Here is a 27,281-nt window from a genome sequence, read left to right on the forward strand (position 1 = left end):
AACTACAGTTATGTGTAAACAAAATATATAAATGGTGTTTAGAAAATGGTTTTAAAGTTTCAAAGTCAAAAACTAACTGCATACATTTATTGCCGTAAATACGAACCGTACATAAAGACCCTGAACTGTATTTAAAGTTGCTGAGGAGGCCAAGTTTCTGGGTCTTATTTTCGTCTCCCACTTGACGTTTTTTTCCGCACATGTAATCACTGAAAGCCAAATGTCTGAATGTACTAGATTTGTTAAAAGTTGTTCGAAATTCTAAATTGAGACGGGGGTCAAACTACCATGCTTCCCTGCATCACTTATACAGAACGCGTTCGAAACTAGATTACGGCTTCATCATATATGGCGGAGCCTGCAGAGGCACCCGGACACTATTAGACTCTATCCACCACCAAGGTCTGAGACTTTGTCTTGGGTCCTTTAGAACTTCTTGATAGTCTCTACGTTGAGGCAGATGAACCGTCTCTTACACAACGCCGTATAAAATTATCCTTACAATATGTGATAAAACTACATTCTGACGAGTCAAACCCTGCCTTTAACTGTGTTTTAAAACTCTGTATGAGTGTCTGTACAACAAACAGTCTTCTCTTGTTCCGCCACTGGGCCTAGGAATTAAACCTTTACTTTCTGCAGCTGGCATTCGACTAGAAAATATATCGCCTTCCCGTCTTTCTTCTCCTCCTCCTTGGCAACTGGTTAGACCCCCTCGTTGACCTAAGTTTAACTACATTTAAAAATCAGAAACTAATGACTTACAATATGAACAAGAATATCATCAGTTAAGGAATAAATATAGTTCATATAAGTCCATTTTTACTTGTGGATCCAATGATGGTGGTGCAGTTGCTTGTGCCACTACCGTTGGATCCAGAACAATATTACCCAATAGTAGTGTCTACACTATGACTCCAACCAGTGAGAAAAACTGGCATCATCTTCATCCTCACCAGACGCGCCATAAGTCTTTGCTCTACCGATCCTACTGCAGAAATCCAACACCTTCGCCATGTCTTCACCCAGTTCAACCACTAACCATCCAAAATCATAAGCACCACTGTCCATCCAACAAGAAAACCAGACACAACCAAAGCCGAGCCAGCACCTATCCGCATCTCTCTTCGCTTTAAAGGAAAGATCTCCTACCACATCAGCCGTCTCCTCAAACGACAAGCTGGCATTGAAACCCTTTCACCAGCTCCACCCCACTGAAATCACTACTCCACGCCAATAGCAGAAATGCTTCCAAACATCTAAAACCCAAAGGAGTTATCTACAAGATCAGCTGTGACTGTGGCGCGGCCTATGTTGACGAAACTTCTCGCCCAATAAACCTCAGAATTATGGAACATCAGGTATCAACCAAGAAATTGGAAATCTCAGAACACATAATCAACTATCCTGGTCACACCATTGAATGGGACAATGAGGAAATATTATCAAAAACCCTTCACGATTTCACCAACAGAAAGCTGACAGAAGTAGTCCAAATCCGCCGACAAAAGCCTTCAATCAACAGAGACCAAGGACACCTCATTCCCTCCGCCTACAATGAACTCATGAAAACAACAGGACAGGGCACACCAGCCATAATTGCCAATTGATCCCTATCTGCTACATACAGCTTGGCTTCACCCCAAATGCTGTGTATACCCAGGCTTCCATCTATTATCATTGGATTACTGCCCACCCCATCTGCTATGAATACCCAGTTCTACTCTGGCTTCCTCCCAATTGTTACTGCATTATTACCCACTCTATCTCCTATGTGTACCTAGTTCCGCCTCCTCAATATTGGCTTCCTCGCATTGTTACTGTGTTATTACCCATCCAATTGTTGGTATTGTTAATCCCCCATGGTACATTCCTTGATGTTGTCTTACTTAATTTATGTTACATGTATAAAAGTTGGTTCTGTGCTGTGTTGCTTTTCTGACTGCCTGATAACAGCTCAATTTTTACAGCGGAAGCGAAAGCCATATTAACAGCCCTAAAATATATTCAAGACACCCTAAACATAAACAATATATGATCGATCTATTCAGACGCTTTCTCTCTTGCTTTCAGACGATTAAAAACTTATCATGTGAACATTTACATTTGTACCAATGGGCAAAATCGGCAAATTGTCTGTCATCACCGGCAAAAGCTTTTCGTTAGGGCTACGGAAATTGCACAGACGGCAATTGGCAATCACCAGACCAATCAGCGCCGAAATAGTGTGGAGGCGTTTGAGGCAGAGAAACGTCAGATGTCGCAGGCCTTACCCGGGTCCGATCGTCACTGCTCGGCATCGTCGTGCTCGTCTCCAGTGGGCCGCACATCATCGGATTGGGGAGTGACGAACTGTACTCGTCGCCGACGAAAGCAGTTATTGTGTCTCGACGGCTGATGGCAGAGTGAGAGTGTTGCGACGACGCGGAGAGCGTTTGGCAGATGCTTGTGTCCTGGAAAGACGCTAGTTGGGAGGTCCGAGCATAATGGTGTGGGATGCCATTAATCAAAAACTAGGCCTTATGGTGTATCAGAATATTGGTCCTGGTAGAGGAAAGTTTGTAACATCCACCCGCTATATTCATAAAACGCTGAGACCCTTCAACGTGCCACATGAAAACTATGTCCTCCAGCAGGACAATGCGCCGGACCAGCAAGAGCAACTAGAGACTTTCTCCGTCAATACGGCATCCAAACTCGTCAATGGCCTGCCCTCAGTCCAAACTTCGGCCCGATACAACACCTGTGGGACAAGATTTAGAGGAGGCAGACAACTGCAGCTCAACCCTCTCATTCGTATCACCGAGTGTGAGAGTTCCTATGGCCTTCATCAATTGTCTCACCCACTCCATGTACAGACGATGCAACGCTCAAGGATGCTATGATTTTCTCATCGCCACCTGATGTCATTTTGATGCGTAATAGTATGCAATTCGTCTTGAAGTATTGATGATCAGTTATGTCAATAACTATCGGAAAGATTTCAATATTATGTTATTTACATGTATTTCAATTAAACTGATTACAAATTTTAAAAAAAGGTATACCATTTGAAGAAAGGCTATGCAAATATTTAAACAAACGGCAGCATATATTTTATTGAAGATGAATTTCACTGATCCAGTGTACTTTATATAATGATATAAGATTTAACCTCTTTAAGGCAACTGCAGAAAGCCACGGTAATTTTAATCTAAAGCGTTTTAGGACGTAGTGTATTATGATTCCAGTTATTTCTTTTTTTTTTCTTTCATTTGTTTGTCGAGGAGTCTATCGGTGTATCTTACCCACATGCTGCTTCAATTTCTATCTCCCATATTATATTCTATCATGTATGCACCATTAATCTAATGTATTTATAACGTCTCGTACGCCATGTGTGACTAGTTTCTCTAAATCCTCCTTTAAAATGTTTTATGTGATTCTACATTTTAATGTAAATGTTGGTAAATGTTGTGCGTGTGACAATTTAATAACTATTAATTGCTGCTGCTGCTGCTACTACTACTACTACTACTACTACTACTACTACTACTACTACTACTACTACCACCACCACCACCACCGGTCTTCTACTGCTTAGTATCTGACAACTGACAAACTGAACCATCTGGAAAGAACGTATTGTCTCTGTATCAAGACAAGAAAATGTAACGATGATGTTCACAGTACAATGCAGAGCATTATGAACATAAATTTCAGTTTTGTCTTTTCTTCGTTACTGTTTGCGAACACATGTTGTCATGAATAATTGTCAATGAAAGTGCGACTATATGAAGTTCACCCGAGTAAACAACTTTAACATAGAGTGCAGCAAAAGGTCAACTGTGCGATTGATAAACGTGTACAGATAACAATCGTTAAGGGTAAATTACTCTTGGATAACGAACGCCAGGTTATCATTGAGGCTACGTTTCCAGATGTACATATGTGAAAACAAGATGAAGTATAAAGGTATATACGTCCACGTATATTCACAGTTCGTTATCCTTTTTGTTGTGCTGACTCATGAATACGAATAATCTGATTTGTTCATCAGAAACAACTAAACCGTCCATGTAATTATCAGTACGGGCAAGCTAGTGAATATATTTTCTTGCTATATCTAGCAGCATGCAAACATCCTTCAACGTCTTGAATATTAGCAATCATTATTTTATCAAATGCAGACCCCTGAGCACTAACGAATCGGGTTTGCAAACTATTCTCGTAATATATCAAACATGATCTGAGTCAATGGTCTTCCTGGTGGTCTCAAGTCTGCAGCTAAAAACAAACTGTTCGGGTCCAGATACTAAAACTGCCAGCTACCGTACAAACACATTTTTGTAAACCGTCGTTGTCTTTATATCAAATCATACGTAGGTGGATCGAAGCTGGTAATGTTAAAACGGTCAGCGAGAAAGCATTTACATAACCACAAAATACTCTGCGTGAAAGAGAGTCGACTGACGATCTTACACAAAAGCCATGCTTGTGGTGAGGAGCCATGATCGGGATCGGATGGTCATGCCCAATTGAATGGGTTGACACATACCATAGTATCCCAAATACTCCGATCGATGCTCATGCTGTTTATCACTTGATGACCTCCAACTTGATTATAGATGGAACATTGCGGAGTGTGGCGTTAAACAAACAAGTAAAAAACAAACAAACAAACGGTAAAATTTATCAGCGCTGATAAAATTTATTACCGCGTAAACGACAACAGCTTGAAGATACACAACAGAACATGAACAAATGAGAAACATACACAAGATTGATGCCGTCTTGTGGAAAGAGTATCGTCGAAGGCGCCGCTGTTCTGTCCCTTGCGCAGAGGTCCTTTCCTTGTGCAAGACCCAATCTAGGGATTGTGGTTTCATAATACTATTTCGGTGTTTTTAGCGCCTTAGTCATCGTGTTTCATTGACGTGGTTGAGATCAGAGTTTCGGGATATCTCCCACACTAAGCTTTGGTGATAAGAAATGGAATGTTATTCAAGAAACCGAGCTCACTGACTCATTCACTTGTACGTGTATGAGCATCATGTTGTATGTGTTATCTGACAATGCTGTAAGCAGCTGTAACTGACATATAGTAGTTGACAGACTCCTGATGACAGATTTCATCACCTGATGCCGTGACCTGGATCACATCAGTTGCCAAGATGAACAGATATGTATCTCATTGCCATTGGTGTTAATTACTCACCGCTGTGGCAGCGAGAGGGAAGAATGTACGCTTTCCTTATTTCCTGTCTTAGTTTATGCAAAATATGAATAGCAATAATGTCAGTGGACACCATTGAGACGATGCTTACTGCTTGCTGGGAAAGAGTCACACAGACAGACAAACGAAACTCATTAAATTTATGTGAATTAAAATAGGCTTTCCAAGCATGGTGATAGCCAGGGGCTGTTTGCCATTGATAATGTGACTCTCTCATCCATACGAGGTACCCAAATTCACAGCGCACAAAATGTCCTAACATTCTGGACACAATAAAACGTGTTTTCTCAAACTGAGATATTTGGCCCATCCGTTCATTCGACGGGGCGTTTCAGGCCTATCGTTTATGAGCAAGTCTGCATTGATCTTGGGCCCATTGTAGACGTTGTGTTTATGTGCAAACAAGTATTCACTATTTGTCCATTCAAAGGCTAGTGGTTTTGAGCGAGTAAGACATCTTTGATCGATGCGTCAATTTACACTTTAGGTGTGCTAAAGGTGCTGTCAGGCCATGATTTAGGTAAAGGAGCGAGCCTTGAAACAACAGAGAGAGCTGTGAGTTCCACAGGTATATTTAAGCAAGTGTGTTACTACAAATCTTCAGACTACATCATCGAGATCCGAGAACAATTTCAATCGGAAAGAGATATTTAAGACAGTATCTGGTTTTAACAAAGCGAGGTAGCCGTTTACAGAAACATACTACAAATAAAACAGCGTTAAGCTATGCGGTTGCTAATGTGTTAACTACGGTGAAGATTTATGACAATTACGGTATGTAGTGCCTATTCCGTTAACTACAGTACTGAAGGAGTTCATTAAATACAGTAAGCATTTACAACAGTGTTAGTAAATTTCAGTTAAATACATGCCTTGAGCTAATACGGTAAACAGTGCGAATGCTCAGATTGGATATATACCATTTAACTCCTGAACGCATTCTAACACTGATGTTTTCATTTTCTCAATACAGTAATTTCGGTAGGTACGGTAAGTGGTACTAGAGAGTGATTGAAACAAAAGTATGTAACTGCGGGGAGAGAAGATAAAATTTTAGTTAGACCATTACTCCTTTGTTTCATAATGGATCATTTAGGTGACTACGGTAAACGACATTCGACGGTGATGTTCCAATTGGCAACGAGCAATGTCGCTATATACAAAGTTTAAGTAATACCCAAGCGAAATCATGTAAGTCGCCTAACAAGGATGAGTTGCAGAAGAAAAATTTCTTGATCCTGACAGATTATCGCAGGTTTATGAGGCAGTTCTATGATATGTCATAAAGTTGGTATTTGGTTATATGTGTTGGATCAAGATGGGCCATGCGTTGAGGGTAAATGTGCTCATGGCGAACTACCAAGTCACTGGCTCTACTTACAACAGTAAGATATAGAGGTGTTGAAATAAAATAGCACGCAAATACGTACAGACGTACAGTTCACACACACACACACAGAGAGAGAGAGAGAGAGAGAGAGACAGAGAGAGAGAGAGAGACAGAGAGAGACACGATAAATCATAATAGCCATCGTATGACAACATATTTATTTGTTTTTGCACGGAACGTGTCAAACCATGTTTACAAAATTTCATGTACTGCGAGAAATAAATGTATCCATGATATTTCAGAATTTAATTAAACTGATGCATCAGCCAACTTCTATTGTAAGTAATCGAGTCAGACAACCCACTGGTGGACATTATCGAACCAGACAGTTGGGATTCGATGACATAACTGCGTCACCTAATACAGTTGCCTCTTACGACAGGTATCGAGTTGCTGAAGATCAACACTAAACCGGTTTACAACATGTCACACCACATGCAAAGACAGTATGAATACAAATAATGGTATTGTTATAATAATATCAGAGGGAAGACCGTCTCACAATAAAAATGCATTCGTTCGTGATCATTTCTTATATTTGCTAGTTTTACTGGGTGAAGAAACAATTCACTTGAGTTAAAAAGCATAGTGACATTGCTCCTGTCTTTGCCCCACAGGTATGTTCCAGGGGGGTTAAATATATTCTCTGCTTTTTCAATTCCATAAAATGCGGTTGGGTAAGCGAGTTCGTGAAACAGCTGATATTTTGAGAAGATGTTCATAAGAAATAGAAACCTTTTAACATAGGATGCAGGCACAAACACAATGTCGGACCATGCCTTATAGAAACCGTCCAGATGACCCGAATTGGCTTTGATAAATCCCCTGTATTCCTTATATTCTCTGTCATAACTCTTAAGCTCGGCTAACGATTTTGTGAGTGCAGAAATACTGTATGTACTTTCCAATAAGCAACATTCGTATGGTTCATTTCTAAGTAGGGGATTCATGTGGGGTTTGTTTATCCAGAGCTTGTCCTTAGGAAATGCTGTGTTGATCATCAACCATGAATTCAGTAGCGTGTCATCTCCTATGATCAGATACCCTGACACATGATACTGCATATACATAGCTGCAGTGGCACACTTGTACGAAAACGATCCCTTGTGCACAGTTGCCTGAATGAAAGAAGGAGCATTATCAAGATGTGCTGTTTGGACCTGAAATGCTTCAAAATCTGGACCACAATAAAGTCTTTGTGGAAAATGTAAAGAGTACAAGGTTTCCAGCATTTCTACATTTTCATAATATGGATGGTTGAATACTATAACCAGGAGGATGTTGTCAAGCTGCGTATAATTACCCGTGTGAGCGAATTCCGGGATTCTGAAGTTCGTTTCTGGACACATCTTGCTCATTTTGGCAACGACATTCCAAGCGGAATATATTCTCCTTTCTGTCACGTTATTTTTATCTGGTTGTTCATTTAGTGCAGAATACTGAACGCTTAATGGTTTTTCCGATGTATTGAAAGTTGAAAGATGAAACAAATCAGGTTGACGTACGTATTTTACAAAGCTGGAGAGAGACAATGATTTTCTCTTGGGTTCTTGGTACCCAGCTTTCGTCAAATCAGATAGCCACGATTTGGACAAGTCTACATCTTCAGGTCCCCAGAAGCCATTTTCTGCCATGTTGTCTGACAACAACAGGGCGCAGTCAAAGAGGCTGTTATACTCAGGACAAGACCATTGGAGCAAATATAGTATAAGTTTTTCCGCTTTGAAATATAGATCTGTTTCCTCATAAGCATCCTTTATATAGGAATGTGAATTTCGTTTCTGGAAAGCACTGGGAGCAACGAAACCTAGATTACCTCCAATCTCCCAGAGTAATCTCTGCGCCCAGTAAGCTCTCCAGATGTCACACACACGAAACGTCACTGTCACTGGGATCATCAAGGCCCAGAATGCATCATACAAAAATAAAGTGTTTTGGGCGTTGAATGGCGCAAAGGAACCCTTTGGAAGAATAACGTTTGGTGCCATCACGTCAAACGTCACATTCAGGATACTATGTTTCTTCTTACGGGTCAGTCTGAAAACAGCATCCATATCTGGGTCACCATTTACAAGTCCCTGTTGTATAAGAGGTGACCTCCAGACATGCAGATTATAGTTGGGTGCTGCCTTCTCGGTGACGTGCTCAAGAGGATATCCCCGTGGCCAGAATGTTGGCTGGCCAAAGTGTCTGTATGGATTAAATAAATGACTTCCATTATACATCAAACCAGCGGTTACAGGGCCATATATAAAATTTGCCATTTGACCCACTGGCTTGTTGTCGTCGTCAGTCTCATATATGATTTTAGCACCATGCTCAATAGCGAATAGGTACCCGATATTCTTCCGTGAGTAACTATCCATAGGTATCCACTTGGAAGTATCATATCTAAGGTGTTGTTGATGATCAAAGCTGAGGAAGATACAGTTGGCATTCCTGAAATGTGTAGGATAACAGATAGAAACTCAATACGTCATAATTAACCACATACACCAAAGGTTGCTATTTTTATTATCTCCTTCATATAGCCCGACAGAACATGATGTTGATTTAAAATACAATCGCTAGATGAATAGAGGAAGAATTTATCATTCGGAATTTCCAGTTTGTTGGTTGGTTAGTTTAACGCCGTACTGCGCCAGCATTATTCCAGCTTGACAACGGCTATTTGCAAATAATCATCAGAAATAATCCCCTGACTGACATTAAAATCGATCGGCGCAACTCAGATACGACAACGTGCATCAACCAAGTCAACCTACCAGACCATCGGATCCCTAAATAGCCCCCTACGGCATGTGTAAGTTGAAGTACGTAAGTTCTGATCGGATCACTACATTCTATATCATTTTGTTACCAAATAACACTATAACGGGCTGACTTGTAGGAAATAATCATCAATGAGAGTAAAATTATATTTTCTTAGTTCCCCTTGTATGTCAGGGGCGGCTAGGTAGGCTAGAGGCTTTTCGGGGTTCTCATCTCACGCCTTATGAGTACAATGCGCGAAGCCCATTTCTGATGTCTTCCGCCGTGATATTGCTGGATTTTTCTAAGACCTTCCTAAAACCATACTCTCTCAGTCAGTGAGTCTGATATGGAATATTTGTTACTTTCACCACGTTTAAACATTAACTTCACATCTAACAAAATATCATATTTCATGGCACATTCACTCACTCACGATCTCTTGTAAAGATCTATATTGCATCTGTCTGTGAACTGATAGAGTAAATGTAATATGTGTAATTGAACTCTTACGACCAGTTGCTGGGGGTTTTCTTGTCCCCTATCACCACTACTTTCCATCCGGGTATCTTGGCAAGGTACTGGACATCCGGTGTAGGTGGCGCCACCGTGGTAATGACAATCCATCGATCATGTTGGATGTTGTTGTACATCTCTGTCCTAACATAAAAGTAAGTATACTTTAATATTATATAGATACTGTAAGTGATACCCGGTGAAGGTGTTCATTAATATTTACTGTTATGCCGCCGTGTTATCAATACAAGTTTAAGGAAATCAGTATGTAGTGGGTGAGTGTCAGCACAACAGTGGACACAGCAATAGCGGTGTCCATGAATAGCGGTGTCCACACACACACACACACACACACACACACACACACACACACATATATATATATATATATATATATATATACATACACACGTACATACGTACTCACATAGATCGGTACAGTACGCACCGGAATGACGCATCCGTGAAAAGGGAAGGCAAGAAATAGCGGTTGGTCTTCATTTCTTGGACTGTTATCCACAGGATGCAAGCAATAAGGCAAAGAATGAAGACTCTATACATGTTGCTCGCTCCCTTCCACCACAGTAATTGATGCTTATACCAATGACCTATCTGTCTATCATCTTTATCTCGTCTTTGGCGGCAGCTGACGTTATCGGCCATGGCATCAGATAATTAAATGTCTCTACTTTAATTTAGTCACAGCTGCTCACAACGTGTAGTGAGTGAGTGAGTTAATATTTAACGTAACATCTGCCATATTGCAGCCATATCGCGACGAGAACGATTAATTATAAAAACACAAATAAATTAATATCACATACATTGTAAAAACCTGTCAACGAAGGACAGTAAAACTAACTAGGGGGGGTTTGTATTCCATAGTAAGTGTATAAGTTTCATCATCCGAGCTCCCCACCTACGACAGAGTATCACAAGGACAATGCTAAAATAAGCGGATCTCCAGCTTGCAGCACAAAGGATACCCGGATGATATACTTCAGTAGAAAAATTAAAAGATTAATGATTCCACCAGATTGGCCATCGCCTTCTGGGCATACAACTCTGGGCAAAAACAGACATTAACTTATGTATTGAAATTCGGAGTCCAAAAAGTTCGCCAAGACTTTAAGACATATCATATGATAATATTCAAAATTTGGTGCAACAGTACAATATGTAGCACAGGTTTTGGCGTGACCAGCCGATTGATTGAATCGGGCCCATTCAACCACCCGTCTAGGTGAAGTTAGGGCCGAAGTGGTGTGTTGAGCAACAGGATCACCTAGTGATTGTTCCAGTGCCCTCAACCAACAGGTTGCCCAATCTGGTCGCTTCTTACGACCAGCAATGGGATGTAGTGAACACATACATTACATGTAATGTAATGTAATGTAGGCAGGTAATATAATACCACAGTGGACTCATCCAAAGGAAATACCATTTTTTTTTTGCTGTAAAGATTTCATTGCAGAAGAACGGCATGTTTTCCTGAATGTTGACTTATTCTTCTGAAGGAGATCTCCTTTCTAGTAAATATGAGCAGCGTGGTGTTAGTTTTACGTCATTTTGTGACCTTGATAAGATTACACTTTTACCGTCCAATCCATGCAGCCCAAACCTTCTGTCTTATCTTATGGCAGTGACTTGCCATTTTATGCTCTAAACTGGTATGGTAAATATGCATAAAACATTCTATATTCTTTCAGTTTTGTATTTTCATGCTATATAGTCCCTAATAAGTCTGTAAATATTGGCTTAAAGTTTTATTATTTTGTTCTGTGTACATATGTGTGATCCCCATTCCGTTAGTCGCCTATTACGACAAGCATAGTCGCCCTATTATGACAAACATTGGTTGCTGAAGACCTATCCTATCCTGTGACCTTCACGGTTTACAGTGAAAGACCGCCGTATAGCTGGAATATTGCTGAGTGCGGCGTAAAACTAAACTCACTCAGTGAAAGACATAAAAAAATAATAAAATAAAAGAAAGAAGTACATATGTGAATGAATGAAAGAATAAATGATACACCTCCGTCATCTGTGAGAAAGGGATAGGTTTTCTTCGATTCTATTTTAACATGTTTGTTTAAAGTGCGTTTTGATAGTACAGGGTATTGTCATAAGAGCTTTTTTTTATAATCCCCACTCTACACGACTGAATCCAGCCTATTGTTTTGTTTGCCGTGATACTCTACCCTCTTGGTTACACAATAATGGAATCGTTTGACCTACTTATTTTCGATGAAGTAGAGTTACGCAAACAGTTTGAAATGGCGGACGAGACAGTTTTTACATTTTGCGAATTTTTTACATTTTGCGAAAGTTTCCACTGTCACGTCAAAGTACTTGACTGGATGTCGAATCAGAACCCTCCAAAGTCCAGAATTGAAGAATAGATCCGTTTCGGAAAGACATACAGTCTGTAACTCATCAAAAACTTATTTTTACGCTCGGCAAGTGTCGATTGTGCTTTCATGTAGATCTACTTGACTCCACCCCGGCAATGCGGCATGCGGCAAATGAGTGACAGTGCTGTTTTGTCAAAATGTGTGTACATGCGACTAACTTGGGGTTCTTGGAGACTTTGTTTTCATCAGTTGGAGATGGATTGAGGCCAAGCTTTTCTCAAAGTGTACAAACATAACAGTGACTGCCTTGCGGGGATGATGGCAGAGCAAAACTCTGATGGTTAAATGTTTTACACATATATTATTGTGACATGATAGAGTGTGCGTAGCATAAATTTGGTGTTTCGCCAGACGTGTGAATTTCCCATTTTAAATGGAAACAAATATACCATATTCTAGGTAGGTAGATGTATACTAACGTTTTGCTGCACAATTTTCTGTTGATAGGGTTATATTTATTTATGTGTTAGATATTGTTTACGTTAGGGGCTGTGCATTGTAACTGAATGTTTTTATAATAATAATTCCCATGTAATTGTGGAGAAAATATCATATTATTGTAGTTTTTTCAGTTTGAAAAAATGCTTTTTATCAGCATTTCCATCACGTCTGTTGTGTTGATATCAGTCATGTTGGTGGTCAAGCTGAAGTAGTGCGGCAATGTCGTGCATAGTAAAGCGCCGTGAAATCAGCCGCATGGTTCAATCCAAAAATGTAGCAAGTTCCTGAGTCAGCGTCAAAATCCATGGAGTTGTTATGACCCGCCATCTTTGGGGTGAAATGGAAGCAGTTCTCACAATAAGACTTGTTAATGTGCGGTGAAACAGCCTAAAATCAGATAGCGTCAATCCAGAATTAATGCTAACTGATTTATCTGAACAACCATTCAGAATCCAGTATTTTCTTGATTCATGGTAGAATAGAGAATAAAAGGGGGATATAGATCACCAACAACCGAAGGTAGATCACCATACTGATGTCCATGGGGATTTACAGTACCTTCCTTCCTGCATGGACCCTGGCTGGATTTACATCATCTCTTCAGATACTGGCGATTGGAGTCAAACCTAGTCGTAACATGATTAAAACACGTGGTATGAAAAAGCCTGGACAATTCAACCCCATTGAAGGCAAATAGGGAATATAATATTTCAGTGCCTGTACCAGCTTCAACTGGATCCATTCAGCGTGAATTACACCGTTAAGGCTATGATCGGAGGATTGTTTCTAAGAAGCTAGGAATTCGTGAGGTAAATCGGACAAAGCGTCTCCAATACTCTGGAGGTGGTAACCAAGTGGTAACCAAGCAGTTCACCAAAATACACAAGGAATGTCCATGGATAACAATGCCAGATTTCACCACTCTGGGCCCGGTTGTTTAATACTTTGTTATCTCAATCACCGGTTAACTCCTAACGGCAGGTTAAAACCTTAACAAGCCGTTAAGGTAACTGAACGTTATATACGTTCAAAACGTGGTTAGTCATGCCAGGGAAAATCTACAACAGGGCTAGGTCACTCGTTTGCTTTCTTTACCATTTGTATTGATTGACGTGTGGCTTGTCATGCGCCAACGCACATAGTGACGTGGCTCATTCCCAGCGCAACTTCAGTTGTGTTTAACAGAGTGAGTGAGTGAGTTAATATTTAACGTCACATCGACAATATCTCAGCCATATCGTGACGAGAACACTTAATACTGAAATGAAATATATGGATACTATAAAAACCTGTCAATGAGGGACAGTAAAACAACTGGAATATCACCAATGGGATTAAAACTAATGTGGAATGTTAAAACTAACATCACTATTCGGACAATACAAAATAGAATCAGGCTATAGATTGCCAACAACTAAAGGTAGATCACCACACTAGGGACCATGTGGACTTACAGTACATTTGCTTCCTGCATGGAACCTAGCTGGATTTACATCATCCCTTCAGCCGTTAGCAATTTAGTCACATCTAGCCCAAATTAAAAATACACATATACTACGATTAAAAGCAGTGGAAGTCTAAACGTACATGGAATGTTTCGGGACTTACGTACTCTCTCAGGAGGACAATAATTTTACGGTACTCCAACCTCCTTTGAGGGTACAGCCACTAACAATTCAAGTTACTAATCTAACCTACCATGAATTAAAATGCAACTATCTACGGATCATAATAATTAAAATTCAGTGATGAAATCAATTTCTTTTAAAAATCCAAGAATTAAATGAGAACTTACGGTGTTAAAAAGGTCCTTAATTGTTTTTCCATTGAAATATTTATCCCTGATGATGGAGAATTCTCATCTCAAAGGATGCAAAACGGAAGATCCTCACCTTTTAAAAGGTATTCATGAGTATATCTCGTATGGCCAATACGACATCGTCGCACAATTACTTCTTCAAATCTGGACTGACAACCCAAGTAGGAATAACCAATACAGGGTTTCATTCCATGTAATTTATTGATGCCTACCTGGGTGTCCCACTTCTTCTGCATCAGATCTCGGAGGCACCCATGAAGAGCCACCTCCTCGTGGTGGGTGCTGGGTAACGCTAAGTGCTCTTCTCCCGTGTGGACCAGGGACAGAATGTGTTCACAGCACCCCATTGCTTGTCGTAAGAGGCGACTAAATTGGGCAACCTGTTTGCTGTGGGTTGCGTCCCGTGTCGGTGGAAGACAGGATCCTGGTGGTTGAGGACAGATTGGCTTTTAACTGCGTTTCATTTGCCCGACACACCACTTCGGCCCTTACTTCACCTAGACGGGTGGTTGAATGGGCCCGATTCAACCAATCGGCTGGTCATGCCAAGCCCTGTGCATGGAGTGTATATGTGTCATTGCACAGATTTGATTTGGAATTGTTTTGAATTTCGGCTTTGGCATTACTTGTGATCTGTAAGTTTTTGATTGTGAATTCTAATATGAACTTTGCCTAGAGTCTTGTGCCAGAAGGCGATGGCTCATGGGCCAATCTGATAGTTTAATTATTTATAATTCTTCTACTGGAGTATATCATCCGGGTATCCTTGGTGCTGCAAGCTGGAGGCCCGCTTGCTTGAGCATTGTCCTTGTGATACTCCGTGGTGGGTAGGGAGCTCGGATGATGAACCATATGACACCAACCAAGGCCTATGGAGTACCTAACAGAAAAAACCAAAGCGTCCACTTGAAATTGATCCTGTTGATACTGACCACAGACCGTCTCTATCGATTGAGTATTGGCCACGTTTCCTTGTTATTGAGACTCCGGACAAGACACCATTAAAGCTGAACCCTTTCGCAGTATCTAAAGGCATTCAAGGTATTGTTGGGGATGTTAAGAACATTAGACCCTCACGTTCGGGTGCTCTACTAGTTGAGTGCAGCAAGAAACAGCAAGCATCCAATCTGATGAGTATTGAATCTTTTCTGGGCATTCCGGTCACGGTCTCTGCTCACAAGACCTTGAACACTAGTGAAGGTATCATCAGAGATCGTGATCGATTGTTTGCTGACATAACCGAATTTGATATACCATGTGAAATGAAAGATCAAGGTGTGCTGTATGTGAAGCGATTTTCAACCCGAAAAAACAATGAAACATTCCAAACTAATACCTATCTGTTTACTTTTTCATATCCAAATGTTCCTAAATCAGTGAAGGCAGGCTACTGTAACATACAAGTTGATACCTACATCCCCAACCCGCTCAGGTGTTTTAAATGCCAGAAACATGGACATGGCGTGAATACTTGCACATTGTCTGTTGTGTGTGCTCACAGTAGTGAGAAAACACACACAACAGAAGATTGTGACAGTGATTTAAAAAAATGCACCAACTGTTCAGGCGACCATTCATCTTCTTCGAAACAGTGTCCTATTTGGAAAGAACAAATGGAGATAAACAGAATACAGTTTACTCAAACTATCTCCTTTTCTGAGGCAAAAAAAACTGGTAAAAAGGTCTGGTCTTCCAGAAAGTTATGCTACAGTAGCAACAACATCGTCGGAGTCTACTTCCAAAATAACAAAAGCATCCACAGGATGCCAGACTACCTTGACTTGGATAAATTGGGATTCTCCACAGCTTTTGTACCCTGCTATGTCATCTCAGACTGAGGAATCACTTCCTAGTACATCAAAGTCGTTTTCTAATCACAAATCATCATCATCTCAGTCACACTCAAAGTCTCAATCGACAGCTGATAGTCAACAAACTGTGAAAGGTAAACCGAAGCCTGAGCCTGATGCTTCAAAACAACAAAGTGGCAGAGCTCCTAAAGGGTCACAAAATAAAATTCAGTTGTTTAATAAATATGGGTCTCTTGAAGACATGGACGTTTCTGAAAACGTCCATTCTAGGGCACATAGCTTGTTGCCCTCCAAAAGCGTGCGGGGTAGATCCACACACACACACCCCAAAAAAAAAAGAAAAGAAAAAAAGATAGTTTAGTTCAATAATATTGTACAGTGGAACTGCAGAGGATTGAGAACTAATTTACATGAATTACAACTATTAGTCCAAGATTATACACCTTCAGCGATATGTCTCCACTTAATACTAATATGCAGACAGTTGCTGTGAGAATTGCTTTACATGTAGCGTCTACGCTATGCTCTCTCTATATTTCGCCATCTTTGACGTTTGCCAAAACTGATCTTCAGGCGCTATATAACCAACTCCCGAAGCCCTGTATTATAATGGGAGATTTAAATGGGCACAACCCACTCTGGGGTAGTGTGGCTACAAACACTAAAGGTAAGTTGCTGGAGGACCTTTGTTCTGAGAATGATGCATGTATTTATAATGATGATTCTAGCACTTATTTACACCCTGGTACAGGGACCTTTTCTGCTCTGGACTTATCACTCACAAATTCAGAACTACTAAATGAATTCGAATGGTCAGTCCACGATGACCTCTGTGGAAGTGGCCATTTTCCTACTGTATTAAAAGCTGTAACTCCATCTGATGTTCCTACATCATCAAGGCGAAATTTAAAATAGGCTAACTGGGCTTTATATGAAACACCGTGTGCTTATAAAGCTTAAACCTGAACGTTTTATTGACGTTCCCGATGCTATTAAATGCTTTTCTGAATCCCATAGCTGATGTGTATACCAAAGTCCTCTGTAGTTCCACACATTCGAAAACCATGGTTCAACGATGAATGGAAACAAGCTAGGAAGCCAAGGAAAAAAGCAGAACATTATTTCCGTCGCCATCCTATGGTGCACAATTTAAATAAATTTAAAATTTTAAATGCTAAAGCACGGCGTACTTTTAAAACAGAACAAACTCCAATCTTGGCACAATTATGTATCCAAAATAAATTCTCGGACACCCACGTCCAAGGTATGGAACATGGTCCAGAAAATAAAAGGTAAAGGTATTAAATCTAGTGTCCATCATCTTAACCATGGAGATCAGCTACTTACGGATAAATCAGATACCGCAAATAAACTGGGGGAAACCCTCGCTAAACATTCTTCCTCTTCTAACTATTTACCTTAATTCCCGCAGTATGAAAAACAAGAAAAAAACTATTAATGTCAAATTTGATAATGGGGAAGATTATAATGAAACTTTTTCTATTGATGAAGTCCACGCTGCTCTTGATCAAGCTCATGATACTGCTGCAGGAGCTACTAACATACATTATCAACTCCTGAAGCATTTACCAGAATCCTGCCTAGAAACTCTTCTAAATATTTGTTATGATATTTAGACATCGGGTAACTTTCCTCCTTCATGGTGTGACGGCATTGTAGTACCAATACCTAAACCTGGACGTGATCATACGGATCCTTTCAATTATAGGCCCACTTCACTAACTGGCTGTGATTGCAAGACCATGGAACGTATGATAAATAATCGACTTGTTTGGTACTTGGAAACTAATAACCTTATCACAGATATACAATGTGGTTTCCGGAAAAACAGAAGTACTGTCGATCACTTAGTGCGACTGGAATCATATGTTAAAATGCACGCAATAACAAACAACACGCTGTGTCTATCTTTTTTGATCTTCTGAAGGCATATGACACTACTTGGAAATATGGCATTTTGAGGGATTTACATGACTTCGGTTTCCGAGGTCGTTTGCCTTAATTTATAGCCAAGTTTTTAAATATCAGACAGTTCCAGGTCCGTGTAAGTGTGGGTTCTACCCTGTCTGATCATTAAAATCAGGATCAGGGTGTTCCACAAGGCAGTATTTTGTCTGTCACTCTTTTTAGCTTCAAGATCAACAGTTTATCTAAAGTTTTAAACGATTTAATAGATGGATCTTTATTTGTGGATGATTTTAATATTTTTTGCCGTGGTAAAAATATCCATATTATTGAACGGCAACTACAGCTGTGTTCAAACGAAATTTTCTAAATCAAAAACCAATTGTCTACACTTCTGTCGTAAATACAAACCCCATAAAGACCCAGAACTATTTCTATGTGGTAGCCCAATCAAAGTGGTCAAGGAGGCTAAATTCTTGGGACTTATTTTCGACTCACATTAGACCTTTTTGCCGCATATTAAATCCCTTAAAGCCAATTGCCTGAAGGCACTCGATTTATTAAAAGTTGTTTCAAATTCAAAATGGGGAGGGGATCAATCTAGCCTCCTTCACTTATACAGATCACTGATCCGATCTATACTTGATTACAGCTCCATTGTATATGGTGGCGCTTGTCAAAGCAACCTAAAACTACTTGATCCTGTGCACCACCAAAGCCTAAGACTTTGTCTCGTTTCTTTAAGAACTTCTCCTATCGACAGCCTATACGTCGAAGCTGATGAGCCTTCTCTCAACTCACGTCGTATCAAACTTTCTTTACAATACATTACAAAATTAGCTTCTGATGAGTCTAATCCCGCATTTAATTGTGTCTTTAATCCTCTCTATGAGGATTTGTACAACAAAAAGTCTTCCCTTCTTCCGCGTCTTGGGCTCAGAATTAAGCCATTTCTTGCTGCTTCTAGCATTGAGCTGGAAAATATAGCTCCTTCCCGTCTTCTTTCTCCTCCTCCTTAGCAATTGATTAGGCCACAAGTTGACCTAACACTAACTACATTTAAAAAATCAGAAACCAATTAATTACAGCATAAACAAGAATATCATCAATTGAAACATAAATACAGCAATTATAAATCCTTATTTACAGATGGGTCCAAGGACGGTGGCGTAGTAGCTTGTGCCACTGCCATTGGATCCAGAACAATATCTTCCAGATTACCAAATAATAGTTCTATTTTTCAGCATAAGCTAACGCCATATTAACAGCTCTTAAATACATTGAAAGACATCCTAAACGTAAACAATATATAATCTATTCTGATTCTCTTTCTTGCCTTCAGGCTATTAAAAATATTTCTTGTAAACATCCACTTTTAATAGAAATTATTGAATTGTATAATGATCTTGCTACTGGACAATATGACATCGTCTTCTGTTGGTTACCCAGCCATGTAGGAATCTCTGGTAACACATTGGCTGACCTTGCTACTAAAGCAGCACTCAACAAATCTGTGACATCACTTCTTATTCCTTATAGTGATTACAAAGCCGCCATTAGATCTTATATCCGTGATCTGATGCAAAAGAAGTGGGACACCTAAGTGGGTGTAAATAAATTACCATAAAACCTTACATTGGTTATACCCACTTGGGTTGTCAGTCGAGATTTGAAGAGGTTATTTTACGACGATGTCGTATTGGCCACACTAGATATACTCATGCGTACCTGTTAAAAGTTGAGGATCCTCCACTTTGTATCCCTTGTGATGAGAGAGTTACAGTCAAGCATATTCTGCTTGACTGTGTTGAATTCTCCATCACAAGGGATAGGTATTTTACAGTTAAAGCAATTAAGGATCTTTTTACCAGCGTTAATTCTCATTTAATCATAGGTTCTTTAAAAGAAATTGATTTTTTGGTTGAATTTTGAATAGTATGTTTCTGTAAATAGATGTATTTTAATGGTTGGTAGTTTGAATTAGTAGCCTGAATTGTTGGTGGCTGTACCCTCAAAGGGGGTTGAAGTATTGTACAATTATTGTCCTCCTGAGAGGGTATGCAAGTCCACAAACATTCACAGTAAATTTAAGTCTACTAGGTTTTTAATCGTAGTATCCATGTGATTTTAATTTTGGTTAACGTTTCGTACAATCGCAAGCAGTTTAAGGGATGGTGTAAATCCAACTAGGGTCCATGTTAGGTAGCAAAGGTACTGCAAGTTAACATGGTCCCTAGTGTGGAGATCTACCTTCTCTTGTTGGCGATCTATAGTCTGTTATATTGTATTGTCTAAAAAGTGATATTAGTTTTAACTTTCCATGCTAGTTTTAATTGAAATTGTGATATTCTAGTTGTTTTACAGTCCTTCGTTGACAGTTTTTACCACATGCATATATTTCATTTAAATGTTCTCGTCACAATATGGCTGATATATTGCCGATGTGACGTAAAACTCACTCACTCACTCAGATCTGTGATGTAAGATCTAATTTTAGCTTTATAATCAGTGTATGGAATAAGAAGTGGTGTCACAGATTTGTTGAGTGCTGCTTTAGCAGCAAGGTCAGCCAAACTGTTACCAGAGATACCAACATGGGTGGGTAGCCAACAGAAGACGATGCCGTATTGGCCAGTAGCAAGATCATTATAAAGCTAAATAATTTCTGTTAAAAGTGGATGTTTACATGATACGTTTTTAAAAAACTTGAAGGGAATAAAGAGAGTCTGAATAGATTACATATTATTTACGTTTAGGGGATCTCTGAATATATTTAAGAGCTGTTAATATGGCATTAGCTTCAGCTGCAACAATAGAACTATTATCTGGTAGTCTAGAAGATATTATTCTGGATCCAATGACAGTGGCACAAGCCACTGCGCCACCGTCCTTGGAACCATCTGTAAATAAGGATTTATAACTGCTATATTTATGTTTAATTGATTATATTCTTATTTATACTGTAATTCATTAGTTTCTGACTTTTTAAACGTAGCTAATGCTAGGTCAACCTGTGGCCTAACCAACTGCCAAGGAGGAGAAGAAAGAAGACGGGAGGGAGCTTTATTTTCCAGCACAACGCCGGCCCAACAAAGAAAGGGTTTAATTCTGTACCCCAGAGGCCGAATAAGGGACGACCTGTTGTCGAACAAATCCTCATAAAGTGGATTGAAAACACAGTTATATGCAGGGTTAGATTCATTAAATTATGCACCATAGGATGGCGACGGAAATAACAAACGTCAATCTTGGCACAATTACATATCCAAAATAAATTCTGGGACACCCATGTCCAAGGTATGGAACATGGTTCAGAAAATTAAAGGTAAAGGTACTAAATCTACTGGCCATCATCTTAAACATGGAGATCGACTACTTACGGATAAATCAGATATTGCCAATAAACTGGGCGAAACTCTCGCTAAACATTCTTCCTCTTCGAATTATATACCTAAATTCCAGCAATATCAAAAACAACAAGAAAACAAAATTATTAATTTCAATTCTGATAATGTGGAGGATTATAATGAAACTTTTTCTATTCATGTGCTCCATACTGCTCTTGATCAACATACATTATCAACTCCTGAAACATTTACCAGAATCCTGTCTGGAAACTCTCCTAAGTATTTTTGATGATATTTGGACATCGGGTAACTTTCCTCCTTCATGGCGTGATGCGATAGTGTTACCAATAGCTAAACCTGGATGTGATCATACAGATCCATCCAATTATCGTCCGATTTCATTAAGTAACTGTATTTGCAAGACCATGGAACTCATGATAAATAATCGACTTGTTTGGTACTTGGAAACAAATAATCTCATAACAGATATACAGTGTGGTTTCCGGAAAAACAGAAGTACTGTCGACCACTTACTGCGACTGGAATCATTTGTTGAAAACGTACTAATTAATAAACAACACGCTGTGTCTGTCTTTTTTGATCTTGAAAAAGCATATGACACAATCTAAAGATATGGCATTTTGAGAGATTTACATGACTTTGGGTTGCGTGGTCATGTGTCTGAATTTATTTCCAACTTTTTAAATGACAGACAGGTCGGTGTGGGTTCTACCCTGTCTGACCATTACAATCAGGATCAGGGTATTTCACAAGGCAGTATTCTGTCTGTCACTCTTTTTAGCATCAAGATCAACAGTTTATCAAAAGTTTTAAACGATTCAATTGATGGATCGTTATTTGTGGATGATTTTAATATTTCTTGTCGCGGTAAAAATACGCATACCATTGAAAAGGAATTGCAGTTGTGTTTAATCAATATGGTGTCTTGAAAACGGCTTTAAATTTTCTAAATCGAAAACTAACTGCATACATTTTTGTCAAAAATACAAACCACATAAAGACCCTGAACTGTCTCTAGATGGGACGGCCATTAAAGTTGTGAAGGAAGCCAAGTTCTTGGGTCTAATCTGTGATTCACATTTAACGTTTTGGCACATATTGAATCACTTAAAATTAAATGCCTGAAAGCACTTGACTTGTTGAAAGTGGTTTCAAATTCAAACTGGGGAGGGGATCAACCTACCCTTCTCCATCTCTATCGATCACTCGTTCGTTCTAAACTTGATTATGGCTGAATCGTCTATGGTGGTGCCTACAAAAGCAATCTTAAACTTCTTGATTCTGTCCATCATCAAGGTCTAAGACTTTGTCTTGGATCTTTTAGAACTTCCCCTATTGACAGTCTCTATGTTGAGGCTGATGAACCATCTCTTGAGCAGCGCCGTAAAAAGTTAGCTTTACAGTACATTACTAAATTATACTCTAATCATTCTAACCCTGCATATAACGGTGTTTTCCATACCCTTTATGGGGATTTATACAACAAAAAGTCTTCTCTTGTCCCGCGTCTAGGACACAGAATTAAACCCTTTCTTTCTGCTGCTGGCATTCAGCTGGAAAACATAGCTCCCTCCCGTATTCTTTCTTCTCCTCCTTGGCAGTTGGTCAGGCCCCAAGTAGACCTAACATTGACCACATCTAAATACTCAGAAACTAATGAATCAGAATTTAAGCAAGAACATAATGAATTAAAACATAAATATAGCAATTTAAATCATTATTTACAGATGGGTCCAAGGATGGTGGCGTAGTAGCTTGTGCCACTGTCACTGTATCCAGAATAATATCTTCTAGATTACCAAATAATAGTTCTATTTTCACAGCTGCAGCTAACGCCATATTAACAGCTCTTAAATATATTCAAAGACACTCTAAACGTAAACAATATATAATCTATTCTGACTCTTTTTCTAACCTTCAGGCGATTAAAAATTTATCATGTAAACATCCACATTTAATTGATATTATTAAATTATATAATAATCTTGCTACTGGACAATACGACATCGTCTTCTGTTGGTTACCAAGCCACGTAGGCATTTCTGGTAACACAATGGCCGATCTTGTTGCCAAGGCATCACTCAACAAATCCGTGACACCACTTCTTATTCCATAAACTGATTACAAAGCTAGCATTAGAGACCTACATCCGTGATCTGATGCAGAAGAAGTGGGACACTCAAGTAGGTATCAATAAATTACATGAAATAAAACTGTATATTGGTTACACCTACTAGGGTTCTCAGTCCAGATTTGAAGAGGTTATTTTAAGACGATGTCGTATTGGCCATACACGATATACACATGCATACCTATTGAAAGGTGAGGATCCTCCATTTTGTATCCCTTGTTATGAGAGAGTCACGGTCAAGCATACCCTGCTTGACTGTGTTGAATTCTCCATCACAAGGGATAAGTATTATACAGTTAAAACAATTAAGGATCTTTTTACCAGCGTTAGATCTCATTTAATTATTTGTTTTTTAAAAGACATTGATTTTTTGGTTGAATTTTGAAAACTTGTTTTGTAAATAGATGTATTTTAATTGTTAGAAGTTTGGATTAGTAACTTGAATTGTTGGTGGCTGTACCCTCAAAGGGGGTTGAAGTATTGTAAAATTATTGTCCTCCTCAGAGACGGTACGTAAGTCCATAAATTCACAGTCAGTTTAAACTTTCCACTGTTCTTAGTCGTAGTATATGTGTATTTTTAATTTTTGGCTAGATGTGTCTAAATTGCTAACAGCTGTGGGGATGATGTAAATCCAACTACGATCCATGCAGGTAGCAAAGGCTCTGTAAGTCCCCATGGTCCCTAGTATGGTGATCTAGCTTCAGTTGTTGGCAATCTATGGCCTGATTTTACATTGTATTGTCCGAATAGTGATATTATTTTTAACTGTTCACGCTAGTTTTAATCTCATTTGTGATATTACAGTTGTTCTACTGTCCTTCGTTGACAGGTTTTTATACTATACCTATATTTCATTTGAGAATCAAATGTTCTCGTCACGATATGGCTGAGACATTGCCGATGTGACGTTAAATATTAACTCAGTCACTCACTTCATTGTTCGTGATTTGAAATAGTCCCTTGAGATGGAATACTCAACACAGTGAAGAAGATATGCTTGACCGTGATTCTTTCATCAGAAGGAATACAGAACGGAGGATCCCCACCTTTTAGTATGTTTTTGTGCGTGTATCTTGCGTGGCCAATGCGACATCTTCTCATGAAGGCCTCTTCAAATTTGGACAGCCTAGGTAGGTGTAACCAATATAGGGTTTTTTTGCATGTAATTTATTAATACCTACTTGAGAGTCCCATTTCTTCTGCATCAGATCACGGATATAAGATCTAATGTTGGCTTTGTAATCAGTGTTTGAAATAAGAAGTGGTGTCACAGATTTGTTGAGTGCTGCTTTAGCAGCAAGATCAGCCATTGTGTTACCAGAAATGCCAACGTGGCTCGGTCGTACTGACCAGTGGCAAGATCATTATAGAATTCAATTCAAGTGGATGCCTCCAAGAAATATTTTTTAAAGCCTGAAGGCTAGAAAGAGAATCTGAATAGATTATATACTGTTTATGTTAAGGGCGTCTTTCAATATACTTAAGAGCCGTGAATATGGCGTTAGCTTCAGCTGTGGAAATAGAGCTGTTATCTGGTAATCTGGAAGATATTGTCCTGGATTCAATGACAGTTGGACAAGCCACTGCGCCACCGTCCTTGGACCTATCTGTAAAAAAACGATTTGTAATTGCTATATTTATGTTTTAATTGATAATATTCTTGTTTATATGGTGATTCATTCGTTTCCGACTTTTTAAAACGTAGTTAATGTTAGGTCTACTTGGGGCCTAACCAATTGCCAAGGAAGAGAAGAAAGAAGACGGGAAAGAGCTAAATTATCCACCGCGATGCCGGCAACAGAAATAAATGGTTTTATTCTTAAACCAAGAGGAGGAACAAGGGAAGATTTCTTAGTGTGGAAATCCTCATAGAGAGGATGGAAAGAAAACAGTTATATGCAGGGTTTGACTCATTGGCATATAGTTTTGTTATGTACTGTAAACCTAATTATATACGGCACTGCTCAAGAGATGGTTCATCAGCCACGACGTATAGGATGAGAACAAGTGCAGTTCAAAAGGAACCAAGACAAAGTCTTAAACCTTGGTGATGGACAGATTCTAAACGTTTTAGGTTGCTTTTGCAGGCTCCGCCATATACAATAGAGCCATAATTAAGTTTAGATCGTACCGATGACCTGTATAAATGAAGGAGGATAGATTGATCCCCTCCCCACTTTGAATTGGAAACAACCTTCAGCAAATCTAGTGCCTTCAGGCATTTAACTTTGAGAGATTTAATGTGGGGTACGAAGGTTAAAAGAGAATCGAAACTTAAACCCAAGAATTAAGTATCCTTTACAACTTTGATTGGAGTGCCATTTGAAGATAGCTCGTGGTCCTTATGCGGTTTATACTTTCTACAAAAGTGTATACAACTAGTGTTTGTTTGAGAAAATTTAAAGCCGTTTTCAAGACACCATTTATTTATTTTAAACACATCTGTAATTAAACTAAAAGTGCTTTATGGTTCAACTTCTTTATTATACAAGGTCACAACGTTTCTAAACCGATTCTAGTCTCTTCGTCAGGTGAGGTGAGGATAAAACTAAAGGGTTGTAATAGATATACACATAACAGTAGACCGATAACAATGGGTAACAAGATATACAGGTTTGTATTGATTGATGTACAGGCTTCAACTTATGTACAGGCTTCAACTGATTGGTGTGCAGGCTTGTGTTGATTAGGGTAACAAGTTACAGGTAAAGATGTTTGGATAAAGATTAGTCACTGAGGATAAGGTGGTTCCATGCATTGGGTAAGTAAACACCTCCGTCTCTGTTGACTGAGGGCTTGTTGCGCTTGATTGCAATGGCTTCTAGGAGCTTCTGTATTTTTTAAGTCACTGGCGTTCCTAACTAATCTCCTGGTGTTGTCCCAAACAATCTTGTGATTGGGGTTGTGCATGATGTGTTCACATACGGCAGACTTCTGATCCAAATTTTGAACTGATGTTTTGTGTTCTTTTAACCTGATAGTCAGTGGTCGACCAGTTTCACCAATATATGTCTCTTTACAACTACATTGGATCTGGTAGATGCATCCTGCTGGTAGATGCAACCTAAATGCAACAATCCAAAACAAGCCCTCAATCAACAGAGACGGAGGTGTTTACTTACCCAATGCATGAAGCCACCTTATCCTCAGTGACTAATCTTTATCCAAACATCTTTACCCGTAACTCGTTAACCTAATCAACACAAGCCTGCACACCAATCAGTTGAAGCCTGTACATAAGTTGAAGCCTGTACATCAATCAGTACAAACCTGTATATCTTGTTACCCATTGTTATCGGTCTACTGTTATGTGTATATATACAGTAACTACAACCCTTTAGTTTTATCCTCACCTCACCTGAAGAAGTGACTAGAATCGGTCTCGAAACGTTGTGACCTTGTATAATAAAGAAGTTGAACGATAAAGCACTCTTAGGTTGGTTCCTCCAACTTCTAAATGCCTTTGAAACAACACATCTGTAATTGCCGTTCAATG

At 39.3% G+C, this 27,281-nt stretch overlaps 2 protein-coding genes across 2 annotated transcripts in view; one reads left to right on the forward strand and one right to left on the reverse strand.

Moving 5' to 3' along the window:
• The window catches only part of LOC137273232 (microsomal glutathione S-transferase 1-like), a 394,294-nt gene that overhangs the window by 235,141 nt on the left and 131,872 nt on the right, over positions 1 to 27,281 (forward strand). The window lies entirely within an intron of this gene.
• On the reverse strand, positions 6,752 to 10,010 carry LOC137272259 (uncharacterized). Its single transcript, XM_067804620.1, has 2 exons — positions 9,870 to 10,010; positions 6,752 to 9,044 (listed from the first exon to the last, which is right to left on the reverse strand). Exons 1-2 carry the CDS (start codon positions 10,007 to 10,009, stop codon positions 7,076 to 7,078), a joined length of 2,109 nt encoding a protein of 702 aa, XP_067660721.1. The 5' UTR covers position 10,010; the 3' UTR covers positions 6,752 to 7,075.

This window comes from Haliotis asinina, chromosome 2 (assembly GCF_037392515.1).
Source record: "Haliotis asinina isolate JCU_RB_2024 chromosome 2, JCU_Hal_asi_v2, whole genome shotgun sequence".
Taxonomy (NCBI): Eukaryota; Metazoa; Mollusca; class Gastropoda; order Lepetellida; family Haliotidae; genus Haliotis; species Haliotis asinina.

Excerpts from the sequence above, each read along its gene's own strand:
- LOC137272259 (XM_067804620.1), bottom strand. The coding sequence starts at position 10,009 with ATGTACAACAACATCCAACATGATCGATGGATTGTCATTACCACGGTG. Across the intron at positions 9,045-9,869 it reads AAAACCCCCAGCAACTGGTC|GAATGCCAACTGTATCTTCC; the intron begins GTAAGAGTTCAA and ends TACACATTTCAG.